General features: G+C 41.6%; 1 protein-coding gene across 1 annotated transcript in view; it reads left to right on the top strand.

Annotated features, from left to right (window-relative positions):
- The window catches only part of si:ch211-113g11.6 (uncharacterized protein LOC559008 homolog), a 95,253-nt gene that overhangs the window by 48,541 nt on the left and 23,117 nt on the right, over nt 1-23,595 (top strand). The window contains exons 6-7 of the mRNA XM_034697530.1: nt 742-850; nt 1,107-1,317. Coding sequence (XP_034553421.1) covers nt 742-850; nt 1,107-1,317 — 320 coding nt within the window. The remainder of the gene's footprint in view (nt 1-741; nt 851-1,106; nt 1,318-23,595) is intronic.

Genomic DNA, 23,595 nt, shown 5'->3' with positions numbered 1-23,595 from the left:
TCTCTCTCTCTCTCTCTCCTCTCTCTCTCCTCTCTCTCCTCTCTCTCTCTCCCTCCCTCTCTCTCTCTCTCTCTCTCTCTCTCTCCCTCTCCCTCTCTCCCTCCCTCTCTCTCTCTCTCTCTCTCTCTCTCTCTCTCTCTCTCTCTCTCTCTCTCTCTCTCTCTCTCTCTCTCTCTCTCTCTCTCTCTGAAATGAAAACGGTCGAGATCATTACACCAAACGGAGGTGCCCACCAATTTATGTTGTGCATTTTATCCTGACGTCACTTCCTTCTGACGGTGGAGGGGAGCCTGCAAGAGAGTCTGCTGAGAGTGGAAGTCTTGAAAAACTCACCCCTGCACAGAGTGTGCCAAAAGAGAAGGTTTATTTCTGCTGCAAAGATCTTCTTCTTTGAATTGGTGTGTATGTGGTTTCCAGTGTTTCTGCAGCCAGCCTCTAGTGGATTCTGGATGAACTGCAGTTTATAACACTTCTGCATGGGCTTCATATTTTGAGACCGGAGGTTGCTGCTAAGTCGTATATGAAAGTGAGGACAGTCAACCCGTGTGCTCTCACTCGTTGGAGTATCTTCTCCTTGTGCAAACTAAGAAAATCTTTAGCTCAACAAAAACGTAAGACCTCTTCAACAGCTGACAAAGACCGGCAAAGTAATCATTACTGTGCTGGGTTCCTGCCTGTCCTTCATAATAACTCACCCTGCCTGTTGTGGTAATTACTTCTCTCTCTCTCTGCATTGTCCAGGGGCAAAACGGTGATCTGTGCATACTCCATCGAAGATATTGACCAAGCTTTCTCTACATCCAAACTGAAGGGCTACAGCAGTCCATTCATCGGCACTCGCCCTGGGATGGTAAGATAAACCAGCAAGGTTTTTCTTCCTTTAATTTGTCACAGAAATAAAAAATAAAAAAATAACAGCTCTTGGATAAAAAAGAGAAAATGCATACACAAGCCTTCATTTGAGTTGTGAAAAGACGAGACTGCTTCTTTTGAGAGGCAGGAGTTTATGTAAGAAAAGCAATTTTGAGCTCTTTTGTCCAAGGGCATTTTGTTTATTCAAGAGCCCAGCCTGCTCTGAATCGATTACATCACTTCTCCCTCTCCAGTGCGTCCCCAAAAACGCCACAGCAGCAGGAGGTCACACGGAGATCAAGAACCTCGGGGTGATCAGATACCACCCAGAAATAGAGGATGTGATTCGGCCTGTCGGTGTGGCTCCACTCGACCTGCCCACAGATGACCAGATCACTCACGCTGTGGCGGATATCGTGCTGGCGGTCAACGATGAGCACTACAGCGTCCTCTACCTCGGGACAGGTGGGTGTGCATATTTATGTGTTTATGTTAAAGACTGAATATGGGGCGGAGGTTTGGTCCAGTAATGCAGGACTCTCGCTGCAGGAGTGATGTTTAAACTGCACCATAATCTGTTTCCTCACTTTAACTCAGAAGATCTCTGTCTGAACCGAACCACGTCAACACACCACTCTCTTTGTATCACTCTCCTGCCTTCCTGATACCCATTTCAGCACCAAGAGTGAAGTATCAGAAGTCCCTCTCCAATACTAATTACATTCAAAATGCATCACAGTGGTGGAAAAAAAACCCTGCTTGCTTACGTTTTCCAGCCTTCATTTATTAGATTCTGGCTGATCCTGTCAGAGTGTCTGGGGATTTGAATTATCAGTGAAGTTAAATGCAGAGCTGTGTGTCGTCGTGTGTGAATGCATACCTTGCCCCTCTCGATGAAGACACTCACTCGTTGTTTCTGCTGCCGGTGAGATCACTGCAGGTGTCTAATAAACTCTGAAACACCTGCAGCCCACTCGCTATTCATCAGAACCTTAATTAACCGAACAACTTGCAATCAGTGGTTGAGTCACTGAGTGGTAAGAGGAACATCATCCACAGTCCAAGAAGCTTTAGTATCTCATTGATTGTTCTGGGTTCATCTGGTTCTTTTACAGATCCAGCATGTGTCTCTGCTCTTGATTGCATGTAATTTAAAACCTTTGAAAGCAGAACACATGAGTCATGTTGCCTCTTAAGAGCATCGGGCACTTCTGCTGATCAAGATCAAGCAGGTGAACATGCATGTGGGTGGACAAACATGTGACAGCCCTTCTTCCAAACTGACTACATGATTAGAGCCTTGTGCTAACAATCCAACAAAAACAATGAAACAGTCTTTATCAATAAATAAGCCCCCATCTCCACCTCCATCTCCAAATCCTCATGCAATCAATGCCTGAGTCTGGGTGAAAGTCCAAGTCCTGAATGTCACTCTGACGGCCAGTTTCCACCAGATCCGTGTCCGGTCCGTCTCCGATCCGTCACAGCACCAGATCTGATAGGTTTCTATTCTAGTCAATGTGTTAACTTCCACTGGATCTGCTCCTTTGTGATCAGGGTAGGTAGATTGGATAACTGCTAGAACATGTCTTGGATTTTAAATCCTTATTTAACAAAAATCAGCCCCCAGGTAACAGGTCTTACGGCCAAATTCCACCAGATCCGTGTCTAGGTTTCTATTCTAGTCAGTGTGTTAACTTCCACTGGATCCACTCCCTTGCGTTCCGTCTGCGTCTCTGATTGTGCAGGTCTGAGTCCTCTGGATCAGATACACAAGACTTCTATTGTAGCAGGATGCTGGAGCACGATGCATCAATCTCAACAGAGCAGATGGAGCGGGGACAGGAAGTCAGGTTTCACCAAAACAAAATGAAAACATCCGGTTAATTTTCAGAATAAAACACTCTGTGTTATCACCAGATCGTATTTCACTTAACTACAACAACAAACCAAAGTCATGACGAGCGGAGCCAGGACCTGGAGTCAACAGGTCAGAGGTTTTCAGAGGACCAGGAAGACAGACCTCGGTCACATGACTCCAGCTGTCCGATGGTCCTGCTCTGTGCTGCGTTCTGAAAACACAACCGGTGGGTTTTGACGGACGAGAGAGCACTGAGATTGGAGATGAACCGGACACAGATCTGGTGGAAGTCCAATATCAGGGTTGCATGGTCCTCCAAACTGAGATCAGTCAGAGGCACACCCTAAAACCTCCCAGAAAGCATTGCGAATGATTGGCAGAGGTTTTCAGAGGACCAGAAAGACAACATGGATGAGGAGAGGAGGAGGAGGAGAATCCTTGATTCAGTGATTACCGCAGGGAAAACCTCGGTCACATGACTCCAGCCGTCCGGTGGTCCTGCGTGTTGACGGATGAGAGAGAGCATGGAGCAGGACCGCAATGGATCTGGTGTTAACCATGTGTTCAAATAGAAATTAAGAAGCTAGACCACATTGTGCATTTGTACAAGATTCAAAATGTATCAAAGACTCAGAATTTGAGGATATTTAGGGATGAGATTGTGCAGGATATAGGCAGGATTATGAAAGATAGTGCATGACTGTTCAAAGGGTGTTATATGAACAGCTGTATAAAATGATGCACCATCTACATTTCTGTCAAAAGAGTCCATTAAGACATAAAGAAAGCACAGAGTCTCTTCATAATCCCAGTGGAGGTTTTTGGTGTATATCAATTTTGCAGATTTAATTTGTATCCAGTCATTCAATTTATCTCGATTTTGGTCTCCACCCCAGAATATCAATCTGCAAGGTCTAGTTAAAAAAACACCAACAAACTTGTGTTGTCTCATTCTCAGTCTTAGCTCGTTCTCACCTCTGCCTGACTGCCGTGTGATGCTGGACAGACTCTGTCAGCTCTCTCTTTGCTGAAAACAGCAGACCTGTTGCTGCTGGAAACAGGATTGATGTCAGCGCTGAGACCGAACCAGGCATAAAATGTGCTTTAAAACCAAACCGTGAGCTGAAGAGAGGCTAGAAAGCTCTGTAGAGCTGCAGGAATGATGTTCATCCTCTGTGGGTTTGTCCCTATGACAACCGCTTTCACAAAACACACAGCGAGCTGGTTGATAAAAAACACAGACTGATGCTGCTTCGAATGAAAGCATTCGTTCACAACCCATCGAGTAGTCTCTCTATTCATTTACAGTTAAATGCCCTGATGGACTCCACTGCAGTGTGGCTTTAATCCCAGATCTAAGACAAGCAAAATCTGACAAATGATGTAAAGGGGCTCATTTTTTAAAGATTATATTATGCATATAAACCTGTGCCTTCTTCTTTATTCCATTGGCTGGTTAATGTAACATTAGGGGTGAGAATAAAGAGGAGAAAATCCTCCTCTCTGCAGCTACTTATGATGCTTGTTATTAGTATTTGCTCTCCATATCAAGGGGAGTGACTCATGCTACCCAAGGATCTTAGCCCAGCAGTGTGATACCACACACTTGCAGAATGAGACAATATGGTGAAAACATCTGACACATTAAATGGATGCTTTTATAATGAGCACAACATTTTATTAAAATGTATTTATTTATTTTAAGTGTAGCATCTTATTTACTTTTAATGGTTTAATATTTTAGTGTTTTATTATCTTAGAAATGTCTTTTATTTTGGTGAGTTTAATTTCCTGTGTTGAGTTTTAACATCTTATTTTTCCTCCAGTGTTTCAATCAATCAATCTTTATTTGTATCTCAAGACGCTTTTACAAACAGAGCAGGTCTAGACCACTCTATGTCAAATTATGAACAGAGACCCAACTTCAAGACAGGATCAGGCTCAGTCTGACCCCACCTTAATCCATCATGAGCATTGCACCTTGCAATATTTAGCTAGTTACAGCGGCGAGGACAAACTTCCTTTAACAAGCAGAAACCTCCAGCAGAACCAGACTCATGTTAGACACACATCTGCTGAGACCAGGTTGGGTCTGGAAAGAGGGATAGAGGAGAATAAGAGAGAGAGGGAGCGGTGATAGTGATGAGAAGAGTAGTAGAAGCTGTTGAACGTCGGCAGCAGGAGGACGTCTATGGCAGCTCAGAGGAACCTACGAGACAAGGGAGCTCAGGGACTCCAGAAAGGTCTATGGTTAGTAACTTTAATGGGACAGGAAGAGTTAAAGTAAGTGATGAGGGGGTTGGGGGTGAGACAGGATTCCAGTGTGTCAGTCTAAGCCTATAGCAGCATAACTAAGAGCTGGTCCAAGCCTGATCCAGCTCTAACTATAAGCTTTATCAAAAAGGAAAGTTTTAAGCCTACTCTTAAAAGTAGAGAGGGTGTCTGCCTCCCGAACCCTGACTGGTAGATGATTCCAAAGGAGAGGGGCCTGACAACTGAAGGCTCTACCTCCCATACTACTTTTAGAGACTTTAGGTACTACAAGCAGGCCTGCATACTTGGAGCGTCTAGAGGGTTAATAGGGCTCTGTGAGACTTTGGCAGAGATCCAGAGGAACCTACGAGACAAGGGAGCTCAGGGACTCCAGAAAGGTCTATGGTTAGTAACTTTAATGGGACAGGAAGAGTTAAAGTGAGAGACAGGCAGAGAGAGGAGAGAGAGGGAAAGACAGGATCCCAGTGTGTCAGTCTAAGCCTATAGCAGCATAACTAAGAGCTGGTCCAAGCCTGATCCAGCTCTAACTATAAGCTTTATCAAAAAGGAAAGTTTTAAGCCTACTCTTAAAAGTAGAGAGGGTGTCTGCCTCCCGGACCCTGACTGGTAGATGATTCCAAAGGAGAGGGGCCTGATAACTGAGGGCTCATACTACGAGACAAGGGAGCTCAGGGACTCCAGAAAGGTCTATGGTTAGTAACTTTAATGGGACTGGGAGAGTTAAAGTAAGTGATGAGGGGGTTGGGATGAAGGAAGGGGGTGAGATAGGATCACAGTGTGTCAGTGAGCCAGTTCCCCCAGCAGTCTAAGACTATAGCAGCATAACTAAGAGCTGGTCCAAGCTGTTTCCTAAGTAAGATATCATGAGAGTGTTTCCTCAGTTTATTTTTCATTGTTATTATTATTATTGTTGCATATATTGTGTTCTTAAATATAGGATCCAGGGGTGGATTTGGAGTCAGGGATAAGGTTGGGATTAGGATGAGGGTTTTATTTTTATATATATCTTTATTTTTTATTAATTTATTCTATTTAAAGCTGTTTTTATGTACAGCACTTTGTGTTACAATGTCATTGTATGAAAAGCCCTTTATAAATGAAGTCTGATTGATTAAGCATTGAGGACAGAAGTGATGAATCCAGCCCTGACTGGTAGAAAATGTAGGCTAACACCTACTCTGTTCACTACTTATTGAAATGATTCCTGCTCCTTTGCACGACTGTTTCTATTTGATCAAAGCAGCAATGCCGAGGCGCTGCTGTTGCCCATAGCAGTTACTCCAAAAATTGCCTTGTGCCTCGGGGAGATTACTATGGCAACCATCAGCAGTCATATGACGGAGTGTGTATGAGCGTCTCGGCAGTGCTGAAGTTCACAGAAAGACGAGTCAGTGTCATCTTCCTGAGGACGGTTTCTCGCCCCTGCAGTGCTGCTTGTGTGTGCCTGTCATTCATCAGGCAGTTCTGGGTTGCTTCTTATAATAACCCAGAGAGAAAAACAATCTGGTGTTTTAAAAAGACAGTATGATGGCCTCTCGCTGTGGGCTTTGCTAACTGTGTCATTAAGGATGGAGAGATATGAAGAGTCGTGTGGTGGCCTAAAAAAGAAAGTGGAGCAGTTTGAGGCTGGAGGAACAGGTCGTGCTTAGTTTCTCAATCACTGGACGTTTCCTGTTTTTGTTTTATGTTTGAGCACAACAAGATACAGATAGATAGATAGATAGATAGATATATAGATAGATAGATAGATAGATAGATAGATAGATAGATAGATAGATAGATAGATAGATAGATAGATAGATAGATAGATAGATAGATAGATAGATAGATAGATAGATAGATAGATAGATAGATAGATAGATAGATAGATATCAATTTAAAACCAAGTTTGAACAAAGTATCAGGTGGTGGTTGGACAGACCCATCATTTTAGCTCCACAGCTACAGATACTAGCCCTTAAAGGGAGGCAGTGTAAGTTGTGTATTGGTGGTTTTGACCATAGACTGTATAAATAATGGACGTAGTATCCGTGACGTCACCCATCTGTGCCATATTGGAAATGCTGAACTCAACCAAAAGAGTGTGAGGTAGAGAGGCGGGGTTTGAGCCTCCTAGCCAACAGCTATGTGACATGTTAGATACACATCTGCTGAGTGAGACCTACCATGTTGGAGAGAGGGATAGAGGGAGATGAAGAGATAGAGAGAGATGATAGTGGGGATACGGATAGTAGTAGTTGTAGCAGCTGGAGTCTGGCACGTCCACAGCAGCAGAGATCCAGAGGAACCTACGAGACAAGGGAGCTCAGGGACTCCAGAAAGGTCTATGGTTAGTAACTTTAATGGGACAGGAAGAGTTAAAGTGAGAGACAGGCAGAGAGAGGAGAGAGAGGGAAAGACAGGATCCCAGTGTGTCAGTCTAAGTCTATAGCAGCAGAACTAAGACCTGGTCCAAGCCTGATCCAGCTCTAACTATAAGCTTTATCAAAAAGGAAAGTTTGAAGCCTACTCTTAAAAGTAGAGAGGGTGTCTGCCTCCCGTACCCTGACTGGTAGATGATTCCAAAGGAGAGGGGCCTGATAACTGAAGGTTCTACCTCCCATACTACTTTTAGAGACTTTAGGTACTACAAGTAGGCCTGCATGCCCTGTGAGGCTTTGGCAGAGATCCAGAGGAACCTACCAGACAAGGGAGCTCAGGGACTCCAGAAAGGTCTATGGTTAGTAACTTTAATGGGACAGGAAGAGTTAAAGTAAGTGATGAGGGGGTTGGGGTGAAGGAAGGGGGTGAGATAGGATCACAGTGTGTCAGTGAGCCAGTTCCCCCAGCAGTTTAAGCCTATAGCAGCATAACTAAGAGCTGGTCCAAGCCTGATCCAGCTCTAACTATAAGCTTTATCAAAAAGGAAAGTTTGAAGCCTACTCTTAAAAGTAGAGAGGGTGTCTGCCTCCTGGACCCTGACTGGTAGATGATTCCAAAGGAGAGGGGCCTGATAACTGAAGGCTCTACCTCCCATACTACTTTTAGAGACTTTAGGTACTACAAGTAGGCCTGCATGCCCTGTGAGGCTTTGGCAGAGATCCAGAGGAACCTACCAGACAAGGGAGCTCAGGGACTCCAGAAAGCTCTATGGTTAGTAACTTTAGTGGGACAGGAAGAGTTAAAGTAAGTGATGAGGGGGTTGGGGTGAAGGAAGGGGGTGAGATAGGATCACAGTGTGTCAGTGAGCCAGTTCCCCCAGCAGTCTAAGCCTATAGCAGCATAACTAAGAGCTGGTCCAAGCTGTTTCCCAAGTAAGATATCATGAGAGAGTTTCCTCAGTTCATTTTTCATTGTTATTATTATTATTGTTGCATATATTGTGTTCTTAAATTTAGGTTTCAGGGATGGATTTGGAGTCATGAAATGTAGGGACATTGTTTGATACTAGGGATCGGCAATGATTTTCAAACATTCGAATATTCAATCGAAGAGTTACTTTGAATATTTTCTCATTTTAAAAGTACAATTTTTCATTGTTTTCACCAGTGCCTGGTTGTAATACAGTATTCCCGCCAGAAGGTTGCATATAGAGCGTCTTAGAGCTGTTTGCTAACCGCATTAAGTAACAGAAGAAGAAGAGTGCTAACTGCATTAAATAGCAAAAGAAGAAGAAAACATTAGCGTCACTGTTGATTTTCTCTGTTTCTGAATCTCACACTATTTCCAGAGACTGAGCATGGCTGCAAAATGTAAACACACACGCCACGTCAAAGAAACACAGACATAAAGGTCGAGCTACTGGCAGCACCTCGTCCTGCTGTTGGTTAACGCAACTGTCACACAAATGGGACAGGTGTGTGTTTGAGCTCTGGCAGGGAAAGGCTCCATTAAAGCTCACCTGTTCTAACCCCTGCAGGGTCGAATAGATACCAATGATTATCAAATAGTACTTTGGCTTGAAATTTCCATCCCTATTTGATGCAAACATAAGACTTGCACTGGTCCATCTTGCTAGTTTAAGGAGGATTCTATATGCATCATTATATGCTACCTGAAGCTTTTTCATTTTAGCTCTACTGTAACTGTACCAGTAAGCTCTGTTTTAACATTATCTGTGCACAATTGAAATTTACATGCCAGCACATTAGCCTGTGCAGACAGTTTACAGCACTGTCTCTGCAGATCATCATCATCATCACAAGTCATTTCTGATAATGTGCCCCAGATATTTGACTTTGTCCACTCCACTAAGCATTCATCAGAGAAACAGAAAGAAGGAAAGTTTTGCTTCTGATCATCCTTGGCTTTAACAATCATTATAACACTCTTTCTGCTGTTGAGCCTGATGTCATGCTGCACACCATAACTCGAGCATATTCATGCCGTCACTCCTGGATATCACTACTCTTGTGATTTGTGCAAAGAATCATTCAAGGCAACTTTCCTGAATCCCAGTTTGATTGCCTCTCTTTCCTTTCCTCTTCAATATTGCATCACCTTCACTTCAGGAGCTGCTTCTATAAATATTCAACGGCTTCAAACAAATCAGGCTCATCAATCTGCATAATTATTTCAAACATGCTCTCGTATATCTCTACAACTGATTGAGAGTGACTCACGTCTCCGAATAATCCAATCTGCCCTGAGTGATGCAGACAGACACGCAGCTCCTCCTGATGGATCGTTGCATTAGAGAAGTTTAAACCAATCAAGACGAGCAGAAGTGGTGAGACAGGACCTACCTCTGAACCAGTGGCGGTGAGATCGAAACAAATGCATTCTGGGTAGCCCGGGGATATTAGTCTTCCCCGGCGACAGGAATTCCAATAAATATCCTTCTCGGAGACAAAAACCGCAACCGTTAATCTTCGTGCAAGAGAGAGAGAAAGCTGATATTAGTGTGGTGGCCTGGAGAGCAAATATTACCCGCTGTGCTGGAACAATAAATATCTTTGAAGGGGATGATATCACCTTCTATTGGGCGTCCTGAATTCACATCTAATCTATTCATTGCGTTTTAATTAAACCCTGAAATGCTCCTCTTGTCTGTGTCGTATCTTAACAGCCCGTGATGTGTAGATGTAGAATGAACTTCGTGACACTGGCCATCTTGGATAGTAATCAGATTTATTACAATCAAACAGCATCAGCATCAGTAACAAGCATCGCGACTGCTTGGAGGACGACCGGGCCAGATGAAGTCGCCTCGCTTCTATCTTCACGTGCTGGCTTAAATACTATGAAGGTGTACTCAAATTAGAATGAGGGTGTTTTCCTAACACCCCTAAATATGGACTCTTCAACACAAGTTTAACATTAGCTGCTATTTGACTCTTTTTATGAGCGCCTTGTTCTGAGTATTTGACAGAGAAGTCAGCTGTCATTGTCAACCATATATTTGCCTATAGGTCAAAGGTGATCTTTTTTAAGCCCTCCTTAGAGACACCCGGAGCCACTGTGTCGTAACACATTCTGTTGGACAAAATTGAGTAAACATGAGATACTTCATATTCCCCCCTTGGAGACGACACAGAGTCTCCAAAAAAATGATGATACCAAAGGGATGCATAAAGAAACTTAACAACATACACAAAAATAATTCAATGCAAACTTCTGATTCAACACATCTTGGCACTGCGGCCAAGTCATGGAGTGTGAGAGCTGAAAAACCTGTCAGACAGTAAACAATTCTTCAATATCCATCAATCAATCAAGACAGGAAAAAGTCACTCACGGCCCCTCTGCCTTAGGCAACCACACATGGTACTCCATTTGATCAGAAAAGAAAAGAAAAGAAATCTAAGACTACGGGGAACAAGACAAAGGCAAATATAGGTGGGACCTTCAAAAATAAAAATAAAACATGTCCAAAGTCAGGCTGGTCATCCCATCTGACCTTTCAATGGACCTTGCCCTGCCTAGCAGTACTGGCCCTAGGCACCGAGAAAGAAACAAAACCTAAGATCCCAATATATTTACTTTTTACTATCCATATTCCCCCGTTACAAAAACCAAAGTATGGCTAATGCAAGTTTAAATAAAACCAAGATAACACATCTTGCAAAAAATATAACCAAAAAGTCCATAAAAAGTACTTTTTCCATGCATAATATTTAACACAAAAACCTAAACTCATTACTCCTCAACAACATGAGCTACTAGTTGCGTGCCCTTAATGATATTTCAAAACAAAGGGTCACACACAATGTTCTCATGGAGGGTCCTCTTGTCCATTTTGACTGTTGTTCGGGGTCCGCCATCCATGATCGAATATCTGGGTTCATGTATGTTGTAGGACCCCTGGACAAGTAGGCCTCCTCGTCAGATGCTTTCCTGGAAAGACAAATCAACAACCAGTATCTTTGCAAAAACAACAATTTTCAAATGCTGTCATACCGTTTTGGTTTGACTTTCTTTCTGACTGGTCTTGGATCCCTTGGTCCGGTTTGGTCTGTGAATCCTTTTGGAGAGACATCACATCTCTCTGGGGTCTTGGATGACTCACGCTCCAAGGAAACAGACTCTTCTGTTTCTGGGACGTGTTGTAAGTCAACATTTCCAAATGTTCTTTCTTGTTCATTGATTGGGAAGTCATCTCCGGCATCATTAAAAGTGTGCTCAAAATCATCATGACTGTCCACATCATATTTAAACCTGTATGCTGACAGATTTTTACAAGTCGATTTTTTATTACGCCATTCATTTTTTCACAAATACCTTGGCTCTGCGGATGATACACGGCTCCTAGACGTTGTTTAATTCCTAATTTTTGTAAGATCAATCTAACCGTTTTATCCACAAACTCTTTTCCATTATCCGAGGATATACGATCTGGAAGTCCCCACCTGCTTATGACTTCACAACACAAAAACTTGGCAACAGACTGAGCATCCTTCCGCTTGGTTGGACAAGCTTCAGGCCATCTTGAAAACCTGTCTACTACGACCAACAAGTATCTTTTGCCTCCAATTGGTCTTATCATATCGACAAAATCCACGACTAACTCACGCATAGGACCTGTTGGAGTTGGAATATAACCAGGAGGAACCATTACACCTCTCCGAACATTGTTTTTTAGACAGATTATGCATCTGCCTATGACATAATCAATTTGTTCAAGCAAATACGGTGCCCAAAAGCCATATTCCTCCGTGATTTTTCTCTTAACCTCCCCCCTTGCTACATGGGCTAGACCATGAGCTTCTTGTATCATCAGACCCAACAAGTCTGGGGGTGCAATCATCAATCCTTCATGATTGCGCCACAGACCCGTAGAATCCTGAGTGGCACCTCGATTTTGCCATAACTGTTTATCCATTGTAGAAGCAGCTTCTTGCATTGAGATCACGTCTCTAAAAGTGATTTTGTCTTCCAATTCCACTTCATGGGTGACTAGAAGAACCTTTCCTGGTTTGTCTGCTCCTGTGACGGCTTTTGCAGCCTCGTCGGCCGCTCTGTTACCTAATGTAACTCTTGACATGTCTACTTTGTGTGCTGCACATTTAGCTATTGCTATTTCCTTAGGCTGCATCATTGCATGTAACAACTTCATTATCTGGGCATGATGTTGTATAGGTGAACCATCTGCTTTTTTAAATCCTCGATTTTTCCACACCGATCCGAACAAGTGACAAACATTATGTGCGTAAGCAGAGTCTGTATATATGGTTACTCGCATACCTTTAGCCAACAAACATGCTTCAGTCAGCCCTACAAGTTCAGCAAGCTGAGCAGATGCAGGCTGTGGTATTATTTCTGCTTTTTCAACAACAAATTCACCATCTTGGGCTTTCACCACTGCATATCCCGCACTCAATTTGTCTCCTATCCGATAACAGGATCCGTCGGTCCAATACTCCAAGTCTGATTCCCGCAACGGAAGGGCTTGCAAATCAGACCTGAGTCTTGAATATTTCTCAGCTTCCATTACGCAGTCGTGTGGCTCTCCGTCTTCTGGAGTTGGTAAATTCTCAGCTGGATTTATTGTATTACATTTAGCCAAAGTAACATCTTCTTGTTCCAAGAGCCTATGATAGTCTCTAAGTCTTGGCATAGTCAATGTATATTTACCATAGTTCAAAAGATTTCTGAGACTATGATGAGTAAGAATTGTCACTGGATATCCCATGGTTACAGATGATGCCTTGTCATACATTAAATAAACTCCCACCATTGCTCTAAAGCACAGTGGTAACCCCAATTCTACGTCTGAGTAGGCAGTAGAATAATAGGAAATGGGTTGAGGACCCGTTCCCGTGCCTGTTGGTTGACAAAGAACTGCACACGCATATTTACCTCCTATGGAAGTGGAAACATACAACAAAAAGTTTTTTGAGTAGTCCGGGAGCGTCAGCGCCGGAGACTCCTGTAGTCGTTGCTTAATTGTTTCAAATGCCATCAAACCTTCCTGCGTCCAGGTAAGATTACAATGGAGGTTGGCATTCTCAGTGTCTTTAATCATAGCTCTCAAGGGTCCTGTTAGACTAGCATAATTCTCAACCCATGCTGAAGAATACCCAGTTATTCCTAAAAATGTCATCATTTCCCTAACTGTTCTAGGCTTTGGAGCCTTTTGAATAGCTTCTAAGTGACTGTCAGAGATACTTCTGTGTCCCTGAGTTATTATCTGACCCAGATACACTACCTTCTCCTGACAATACTGCAACTTTTTCTGTGAAGCTTTATGTCCTTTATCTGCCAAGATCTGCAATAATTTAATTGAGTCTGCATGACATGTTTCTTTATCAGGTGAACAAATGATAATGTCGTCAACATATTGGACCACAATACTATTCAAAATCTGGTCTATTCCTGCCAAATCATCTTTCAATACTTTATTGAAAATGTGAGGGCTGTGTTTGAATCCTTGTGGTAGTCTCTTGTATTTATAAGATTGTCCTTTATATGTAAACCCAAATAAGCCTCGACTTTCTGAGCTGAGTGGAACACTGAAAAAAGCTCCACACAAATCCAGCACCGTAAAGTGAGTAGCATCAGGTGGAATTTGGGCTAACAAGGTATGGGGATCGGGTACGTCGGCTGGAAAATCAGCCACTACCTCATTTACTGCTCTTAAATCATGTACCAGGCGATAAGTATCATCTGGCTTCTTTACAGGCAACAGAGGTGTGTTGCACTGGGGATTCAAACTTATCCCCAAAACACCTGCTTGCAACAATCCTTCAATTTGTGGACCAATCCCTTGGATGGCCTCCTGCTTTAATGGGTACTGATTCTTCCAGGGAAGTTTGGATCCTGGTCGAAGATCAACCCTCACTGGTTGAGCTGATTTTACAAGTCCAATATCAGTACTATGTTGGGACCACAAACAGTCTGGAACCTGTCGCAGCATCTCCTCTTTTGCACTATCTGGGCTCAACTCAACACTAAGAATTGATTCGTGTGTCATTTGAACAGTTTGTGGTCGTCCTTTTCCTTGAGCTGAGATCATTATTTTTAAGAACCGCTGATCCTCGCTCTTCCAGATGGCGAGGTTACCCTGTATTGGTGCAAAAACTGCTTTTTCTGCTTCTAACATCATTGACCCCACATGCTGTTGCTCATAATCCTCAGCTATCATTAATGTTATGTGTGGAATACTAGTTTTGATATCATGTTCTTTTTCAAAATACTCATTATTGTTTAGCTTTATAGCTACTCCTTGAGGTCCCAAAATTATACAGCTTGAGCTAAGCTGTACTTGCTCTGGTTGATGCTTCAACCATTCTGTTGAATTTGACTGAACAGCATTCTCAAAATATTTTAGCGTACAATGGAGTGGATAATCAGGGAGCTTAGCATCAGGCATGTTTGCTATGATGAACTTTTCCCAAAGCTTTGCTGGTTTCAAAAGTTCCGGACTGATGTTTCCAATCCAAAACACTGCAGAAGCTTCAGTCTCTGCTGTCATAAATAGTTGATGCAAACTATCACTTGGTACGTCCACCAGACAGCCGTCTGGTGTACACCGTATTGTACAGTTTAATTTACACAAGGCATCCCTTCCCATAAGTGCAATGGGCGTATGTTCTGATACTAATATAGGTAATGTAATCTTCCGGTGTTTATAACTGAGCTCAATTGGTTTTGTGAGAGGAATCAGCTGTTTTATGCCCTCGAACCCTATAGTCCGCACCAATTGGTCAGACATGGGGAGATGTATAGCATCATCAGGCCGAACACAGGTGAAAGCAGCTCCACAATCTGCCATCACTTTTAATGGTTTATCATTTATTTTTACCATTAATGTTGGATCTTGCTCTGGCCCTGACACTACCAGCTGACACCCCCCTTCTAGGTTTTCTGGGCACCCCTAGTATCCTACTTCCGGGCCCCGGTAAGGGTTTAACGGTCCCCTGGGTGGGCATGACTGTCCCCTGAATGTCCCTCTAGAGTCTCCTCTGAAACCTCCTCTGAAATTTCCCCTGACAAAATTCCCTCCTGACCTGTAACATTCACGAGCAAAATGGCCCAGCTGTCCACAATTATAACACACCTCTGAAGATTGTTGATAATTTGGATTAAGATTCATTCCTCTGCCTCTTCCCAAATTTCCTTGACCTCTTCCTCTCCATGTTTGCCATCTATCAAAAACTGGTTGTGTGTAGGGAGTAGTAGTGGGAACTGATATTAGCTGAGGTGGTTGAATCTGATTCTGTTCCTGCTGTAGTTGTGGAACTGATTGATTAGGTTGCGGTTGACTCTGCATAACTACAGCCTGTTTCTTTTCTTTCTTTCTGTTATCTACCAGTTGTATTTGATTAAGTTTTCTAAGGGTTTCCTGATCCTGTTCCTTTTGATCATTCTCCTTTTTCCTATATAGTTCAACTTGGTGAGCTATGTGATCTGTGTATATGCTTGTTGTCATGCTTCCTAGACCAACCACCTCTGCCAGTTTACTTCTCACTGGCTGTGGCAGTCCCGCCTGTATTTTTGCTCGCAAAATTGATTGTTCCATTTGATGCAGACCTGGATCATTTCCTGTAACGTTTCTCCACACTTGATGAGCTCTTGACACATAAGCTCTTGGGTTCTCCTGTGGCCCTAATGGCTCAATGAAAATGTTATCAGGATGTACATTTGTTGGGAAGGTATCCCTTAATGATCTCCACATTCTACCTCTGCTTGCAGCAAACAATTCTGGATCATTTACTGCTGTTAATATATATCGATGAAGTCCTGCCCTCTGTAGAATCTCTTCCATAGCTGGAACCCCTAAGAGGTTAGCTAAAAGTCTCTTAATATCTCCCATGGCTGGCTGCCAACCAATCATGATTTCTTCTAATTTTGATATCCAAGGATGTGCTCCATCCTGGAGAGTGGGTAATTTTTCAAGGATATCTGACATATCAGTGCTCTGCAAAGGTTTATACTCCAAATTTTGTCCTCGGACAATTACTGGACACGTCTTACTGGGTGCTTTTCCTTCCTTTCTTGAGCGTAATGCATATTCTGAGGTGTCTGGTTTTTCTAATTTTTTTACCCTTCATGTTGTGTCTCTCTAACTGTAATGTTTCTATTTTTTCCCATAATTCACTGCGTCGTTCTTGAGAGGTAGATTCATCCATTTCTGTAGAATATTTATCTATAGTTGCATCAATTTCACTCAGAACCTTCCATTTTTTATGCTTAATATCAGTACTGAATGCTACTGGATCAGAATATGAACGGCCCTCACTCTCAGAGTCTGAATCACTGTCTCCATTTTCGCTTTCTTCAGTATCGTTCCCGCTCCGTGAGTAATCTCCTTTTTTCTCCGCATTGGCGATTATCTGTCTAACTGTTGGGTCATAACCTCCACAGGCTTCAGCCTGTTTATTCCGACTATCTCCCATTATTATTTTTCTATAGTTTTGTTCGCTTTTACTAGTCAGACGAGATGTTTTCTTTTTACTTTTAGAGCTTGGGTACATTCTTATGGTTGTTCTAGCTTTCCCTGTCTCTATTACGCGCTCGTCCTCATCTCTAATGTGATAATCTCCTTCCTGTAAAATCACTGGAAGCTGGGGATAAACATCAGCAAAATTTAACTCTTTTTCATAAGGTGGGGGTCCTTTTACTGGAGCTGTATGCGAGAAGGGTGTATTTACTTTATCCATTAATTTTTCCGTTTCCTTGAGATTTTTTGCTATTTCTTCTTTGGTTCTTTCCCTGCGTTCCTTTTGAGCTTTAAGTAATTTCTGTCCCTCTTGTTCAAACAATTGTAGAATGCCTAGTTCTATTTGTCTTTTTTCCTTGCGTTTCTGTCCCTTTTTGCCTGTTCTTTGTCCTGTCCCGTAAGTAGACACAAGTACATGCATGGTTCTAACTACATCTGGATTGAGAGTACCTTCCACTGGCCATGGCTGGTCTATGTCAGGCCAGCGCTTACTCCATTTTTTAGAGATCTTTACAATGTCTTTTATAAGAGGATTGTTTTTCTGAACTACATCAACTGGGGTAATGATTTTTGAGATTTTAGAGTCCATTTTTGACTTAATATTACTTCCCTTATACCCCCCTTTATAAATCAACACAATTTATTTATAAATCACTATAAAGTCACAAACAATCAAGAACCTAATAAATTTGCCAACTTTAAAGAAAATCAGATCACTCTAGACATAACAAACAACTCTAACGTTCAAATCCAAGTCAACTAAAATCAGACTAAACCAACACCACAACAAACCATAAATGATCAATTAGGTCGATATTGCTTTATCAATCAATCAAACAATTTAATCGATCAGTCCATTGCCAAGCTTCCTCTTTAAATGATACAAACACATTTTATTGACTCAAAGCAAAGAAAGGATCCCACTTATTGCAACATCAAACAGAAGAAGACACCTATAGCCCATCTGCGCAAATAGGCCAAATGTGTATCAACTATTAATGAGTGTATGCACAAATAGGTAACGCAGACATGTGTTTGCAAGAGTTTGTAGACAAAACCGCACTAGCCTGTTTAGTTGAATTCCGGACGCGATGAGCCTTTCATCCGCAAGCCCCTGCAGTGTGAAGCACAGTCAACTCTCTTTTCGTCTGTTGTTTGAGGATCCAGATCCCATCTCCTGAATCGTCCCCAATTCTCATACATCACAGAACAAGACAAAACAAAAGTTCAGCAAATTATTATCATCTAGATCATTAAACAATTTTATGAAAAATTTCACATATTATTTATATTTGATATATTTTTTCTGTATTAAAACAGAAACAAATCTATGATATTACTCTCCTTATATTTCTTAGTTTCTTTTTTATTTTATTTATTTTATTATACTTTATTTTTTTATTTTTCTACGAATGATTTATCTTTTCAAAATCTAAAAAAGGTTATTTTAAAGTGGGCACTCAAATGCCCTCCCTTCTGTCATTCAGCTGAGGGGAGCACACATGCACTTCACAGGCATGGAGAAGAAAAGAAAAAAGGGGGGGTGGGGGAGTGAACCACACACCAACCCTGCAAATCTCTTCGTAGTTTTAGAACGAGAAACATTATTCAGCAAAGAAATTTCTTCCCATTCTTACTTACACATCTTTATTCATGTTTATGTAAACAGAAAGTGTTTCTATGCTTATCTCTTTATTCCTTATTCTTTAGTAAAGACTTATTTAAAGTATACAAACGTCCTCTGACTTATAGGAGGCTCATTTTGTTTAAACTTTAAAAACGTCCTCTTCATTCTTAGAGGCTCATATATTTTAATATTAAAGAGGCAAATATGTCTCTCTTCATCAACTATTAATTATGTCTTATATGTAATCATAATCTATATGTATTATTTAATAAGATATCAATGTATCAATTACATTCATTCAAAAACATTTCCCAACATTTATACTCAACACAAACACACATAGGACAAACTTTCCCTTTTTTTTTTTTTCTTCCTTGAATAATAACTTATTTAGAGACAAAAATCCTGGGTAACTTTCCTAAATTTAAACATTCATATACAATCTAATTCTAACTTTAACACAACAATTTCTTAATTTTACACAAGACACTAGGAGAGTGGGAGAGAGAGAGAGAGAGAGAGAGAGAGAGAGAGAGAGAGAGAGAGAGAGAGAGAGAGACTTTACGTCGTTTTACGACTAACAAACACCCATGATATATGTGCACAAACAAAATTCCTAGCATGCTTCTTCTTGGATCCTTTCACGTGAATTATATCTATCTCTTACCTTATATTATAATATTCTACTGTTTAAGTTAACTTTTTTTTCTCTATTTCCCTTTTACAAAACATAGTTACTTTGGCCCAGCCTTTCCAAAGGCCAAAGGCTGGGTGAACATTTCACTTGTTTCTTAGGCATACTCAGCCTATTCTCTTTTTACTCTTTATCCTTATCTCTTTTACAAAACATAGTTACTTTGGTCCAGCCTTTCCAAAGGCCAAAGGCTGGATGGTCATTTCACTAGTTTCTCTTTTATCTCTTTTCCTACCGGTTAGTCTGTCAATTTCCTTGAGCTCAAGGTTATAATTCCTTTTTTTAATTTTTAATCACTAATTAGACTCTTTTGTAGCTTAAACGTTCACCTTTTCATTGCTACTATACACATGACTTACTATTAATAAGACTTGGGCCCTGTCTTCAATTAACTTTGCATTGTTTCTTAGTCAACTATTAATTACTAGTTTTTATGCTACAATCATTTTTCCTTTCTTTATTCTCTTTATTATCCTTATAACTTCTTCTTTATTTCTCTTATTCTTTTGATATTTTATCATTACATCTATTCTTTCTTTATTTCCTTATTTAAATAATTTAGACGAAGTTATTCTTCAAACATCAACACATCACAGTATGTCTACACAAGGTAATTTTTGCAGTGCAACCAAACAGTTGAATACAACAGCCCCAGCACCAAGACCAGAAATGAAAAACATTTACCTGTCAGTGCTGGAATTGCAGCATCCGCCTGGAGGTCACAACTGATCCTGTCTCATGACGCCAATTTGTCGTATCTTAACAGCCCGTGATGTGTAGATGTAGAATGAACTTCGTGACACTGGCCATCTTGGATAGTAATCAGATTTATTACAATCAAACAGCATCAGCATCAGTAACAAGCATCGCGACTGCTTGGAGGACGACCGGGCCAGATGAAGTCGCCTCGCTTCTATCTTCACGTGCTGGCTTAAATACTATGAAGGTGTACTCAAATTAGAATGAGGGTGTTTTCCTAACACCCCTAAATATGGACTCTTCAACACAAGTTTAACATTAGCTGCTATTTGACTCTTTTTATGAGCGCCTTGTTCTGAGTATTTGACAGAGAAGTCAGCTGTCATTGTCAACCATATATTTGCCTATAGGTCAAAGGTGATCTTTTTTAAGCCCTCCTTAGAGACACCCGGAGCCACTGTGTCGTAACACATTCTGTTGGACAAAATTGAGTAAACATGAGATACTTCATCTGGTCCGGTTCATTTAGTCTAAAGGGGGGGGTACGTCATGGGAACAGTGTCCTTGTTAAAAGTTATGTGGATGTCTGCCTCCACCAAAAAACACTCTTTTGCTTCGGCAGATAAGATCAGTGACACAGTTATGTGTCCATCACAGCTAATTAATGCACATGTATTCACACCATGGGAACAATTTGGGGTCTCAGTGGCCCAACCAAGGATACTTCATCATGCAGCCTGCAGAAATAAAGGATCAAACTGCCAAACCTCCACTTGAGAGATGACCTCTGAGCCACAAAGATCCAAAAGCACCTTATAAATGCTACAAACATTTAAGCTCCTTTTTGTACTGCCTGTTCAAAGCTGGTTTGCACCTTTAGGGCCTGTGTCCTCTGACAGCGGTTTTTGTGCAGGCAGTGCCCTGGAACTGAATTTCAGAGTACCTCTCACTGACACTTACTATTGCAAGGTCATGAAAGTTGTTCCTTGGCACATACGCTTCCTATAAGTGTGTTTAAAAAGTTCCTCTTTGCTTTTTTTCCAATACATTTTGATATAAATTTTGTCATGTCATTAGCATCTCCAGACAGGGAGATGTTACCCTCATAATACTAGTGTTGTTAGATTCTCCTCTGTAAGGACCTCCATCATTGTTGTTGACAAAGTTGATATCAGAAGCACCGCCCACTCTTGTGTTCAATTAGTTAGTGAGGGAGAAGTCACCTTAATGAGCACAAAGATGATCCAGAAGTTGAACTGTTTACAACCATAGACTGTATAAATAATGGATGTAGTATCTGTGACATCACCCATCTGCGATTTTTTCGCGGCCTTGCAATTTTTTACAATCAACACAACTTTCCCGCAAAGTTGACCAATTACCTTAACCTCAGCCCCTGCATGTCATCGGTTTTGTCATCAATTTGACTTCCTTGGAACATAAACACAAGTCCTCACTTGATCGGCACTTTTCAACAACAATACATGCACAGAGAACGGGTGATGAGAGGGGACAGCAGGCAGGACAAGTGACCATGACAACGTTATTATTTATAGATTGAGGGGCTCAGTGTTAGCTTGGTCTCTACCTGCAGCAGGTGTGCTTTATGAACCAGCTCTCCTCACCTCCATGCATCTGTCTCATCTTCATTGATGATTTTTACCCCCCGGTGTGTGTTAGTGACAAAGACACAACCGGGGTGACATCTGTTTAATATTTGATGTTTGACGTTGTTGCCGTGGTTACCGTAAAAAGCTCTGCATCTACAGCTTGATTTAATCCAGTTTGGTGAAACATCAGACACATTCAGTAAGCTTTGATCAACTCCTCGGCATCAAAGATGCAGATTCATTTCAGAGTGCCGTGAACTGACTGTGCATCAGTCGCTGCGAGGTGCATTCAGGGACCGTCGTAAATGTGCAATACAGTCCTTTCATGGCATTCTGTGAATCAAGAGAATCAAAATACAGTCAGTGGCCACATCAAGAATGTTTTGTAAAAACAACTGTAATTTAGCATATTTACTTGCCCCTGAGATGTTATTGGGGGAAAAAAAAATAAATAATAATAATCGCAACTTTCACCGCAATTTTTTCAAAAAGCTGTCGCAAATTCAGGCTTTTTGGGGACGCAACAATCACAAATCAAAAAAATCCCACGAAATCCTGGAGGGACTGAAATGGAAAATCCCAACAGCACCAAACGGCATGAGTCCATAATGTAGAGAATATTATTTTAAAGCTCCTGAAGGAACTTTTAGTGTGGATTTGGCGCCCCCTGTGGACAAAACAGCATGTTTTATCTTGCCGATCACGTGCAGCTTTTCTGACAACAATCACCTCCTGATTTCTAACTGTCAAAAATGTCACTACCTGTGAATCTTTGCTGTTAAAAATGTAAACAAAGGCAGTAACACACATAAAGATAACAACACCGCAGAGGTCGGTCTTATCTCTCATGGCCTTGTTTGCTTTTGTTGCTCATTCAGAGGCGTCACTTTTAATTCTAGTCCATCTCCTAACCAGCTGAGACGTCCTTACAGCGGCTATAAAACGGATGATGGATGAGACGTTCTATTTTTAGATTTTTATAACTTGCTGTGTTAGTAAAGTGAATACTAAAAAGCCACATTTAAAAAGCCCATGCAATTCATTTAATTAGACTTTAAAAATAGTTTATGGAAGGGAACCTGTGGAGCTTTTTGGACCTCTAGCTGCACTCAGTAGCTGTTAATTCGTGAGTGGATCTCCTTCTTTTTTTTTATTTCCCCCGCTCTCGGCTGATCTTTGGCCGCTCCACACTTCAGCTCGAGTAGAACGACTAGACAGTGGGTGCCGTGCAGAAGGGCACCTTGATGGCGGCTGTTACGAAAGTACATTACTCATCTGATTTCCTCCCCCTCCCACCACGGAGGCACACGTCTTGTTTATTCCAGTCACAGCTGTCTGGAGAGGAGATGTACTCTGAGACTAAAGGAATCCACTTTATAATGTTGACCCAGACCAAACTAACGGGGCGGCACCTCGCTGTTTGCAGAGTCCCAATTAGCTAAACATCTTTCAGTGAACTCTGAGTTTTAAACTGTCTAACTGGTCTCAATGGGACCTCCCCCTTTAAGATGCAGCCTGACAGCATGCTGCAGGATTTGACACAGTGAATTTCTCTGTCTTTTGATCACCAGACGGCAAATAATTCAGCAGAATATATGGACCTAATAACCGAGGACTTTAATGTCTGTTATCTTTAAAACATAGCAGACGGTGATAGTCCCTGAGAGCAGGTTGCAAAACTACTTTTGTACCCGAGGTTAATTTGAAATCAAACAGACGTATGTCTTCGTTCTTTGATTATTTTGTGACCTGATTTCTGGAGAGAGGAGGGATCTGGGATGCAGTGTTTCCACTAGGTTTACAGCCTATCTATCTTTAAAGCTGCTGTGAGGAACTTTTGTTTTGTATTGATTCTGGCGCCCCCTTGTGGACAAAGTGATACCTCTTATCTCTTGTCCTATACATGCAAAAGTAGTCTTTTCAACAGAAACCTCTTCCTGTTGTCTTTCAACAGTCAACTTTATCAGGCAATGTGATTCTTTTCCATGAAAACAGTCAAAGAAAGGTTTCTGAAGCGAGATGTCCATCATCTGGTCTGGCACCTACCCCCTCAGGGCGGTTTCAGGCATTAAAAATGACTACAGAGAAGGTGTCAGTGTTGCTGCTGATGCTCTTGTT

The sequence above is a fragment of the Notolabrus celidotus genome, chromosome 12 (assembly GCF_009762535.1).
Source record: "Notolabrus celidotus isolate fNotCel1 chromosome 12, fNotCel1.pri, whole genome shotgun sequence".
In the NCBI taxonomy this organism is placed as follows: domain Eukaryota; kingdom Metazoa; phylum Chordata; class Actinopteri; order Labriformes; family Labridae; genus Notolabrus; species Notolabrus celidotus.
Note: the sequence above shows the minus strand (reverse complement) of the source record. Positions and strands in the feature narration are given on the sequence as shown.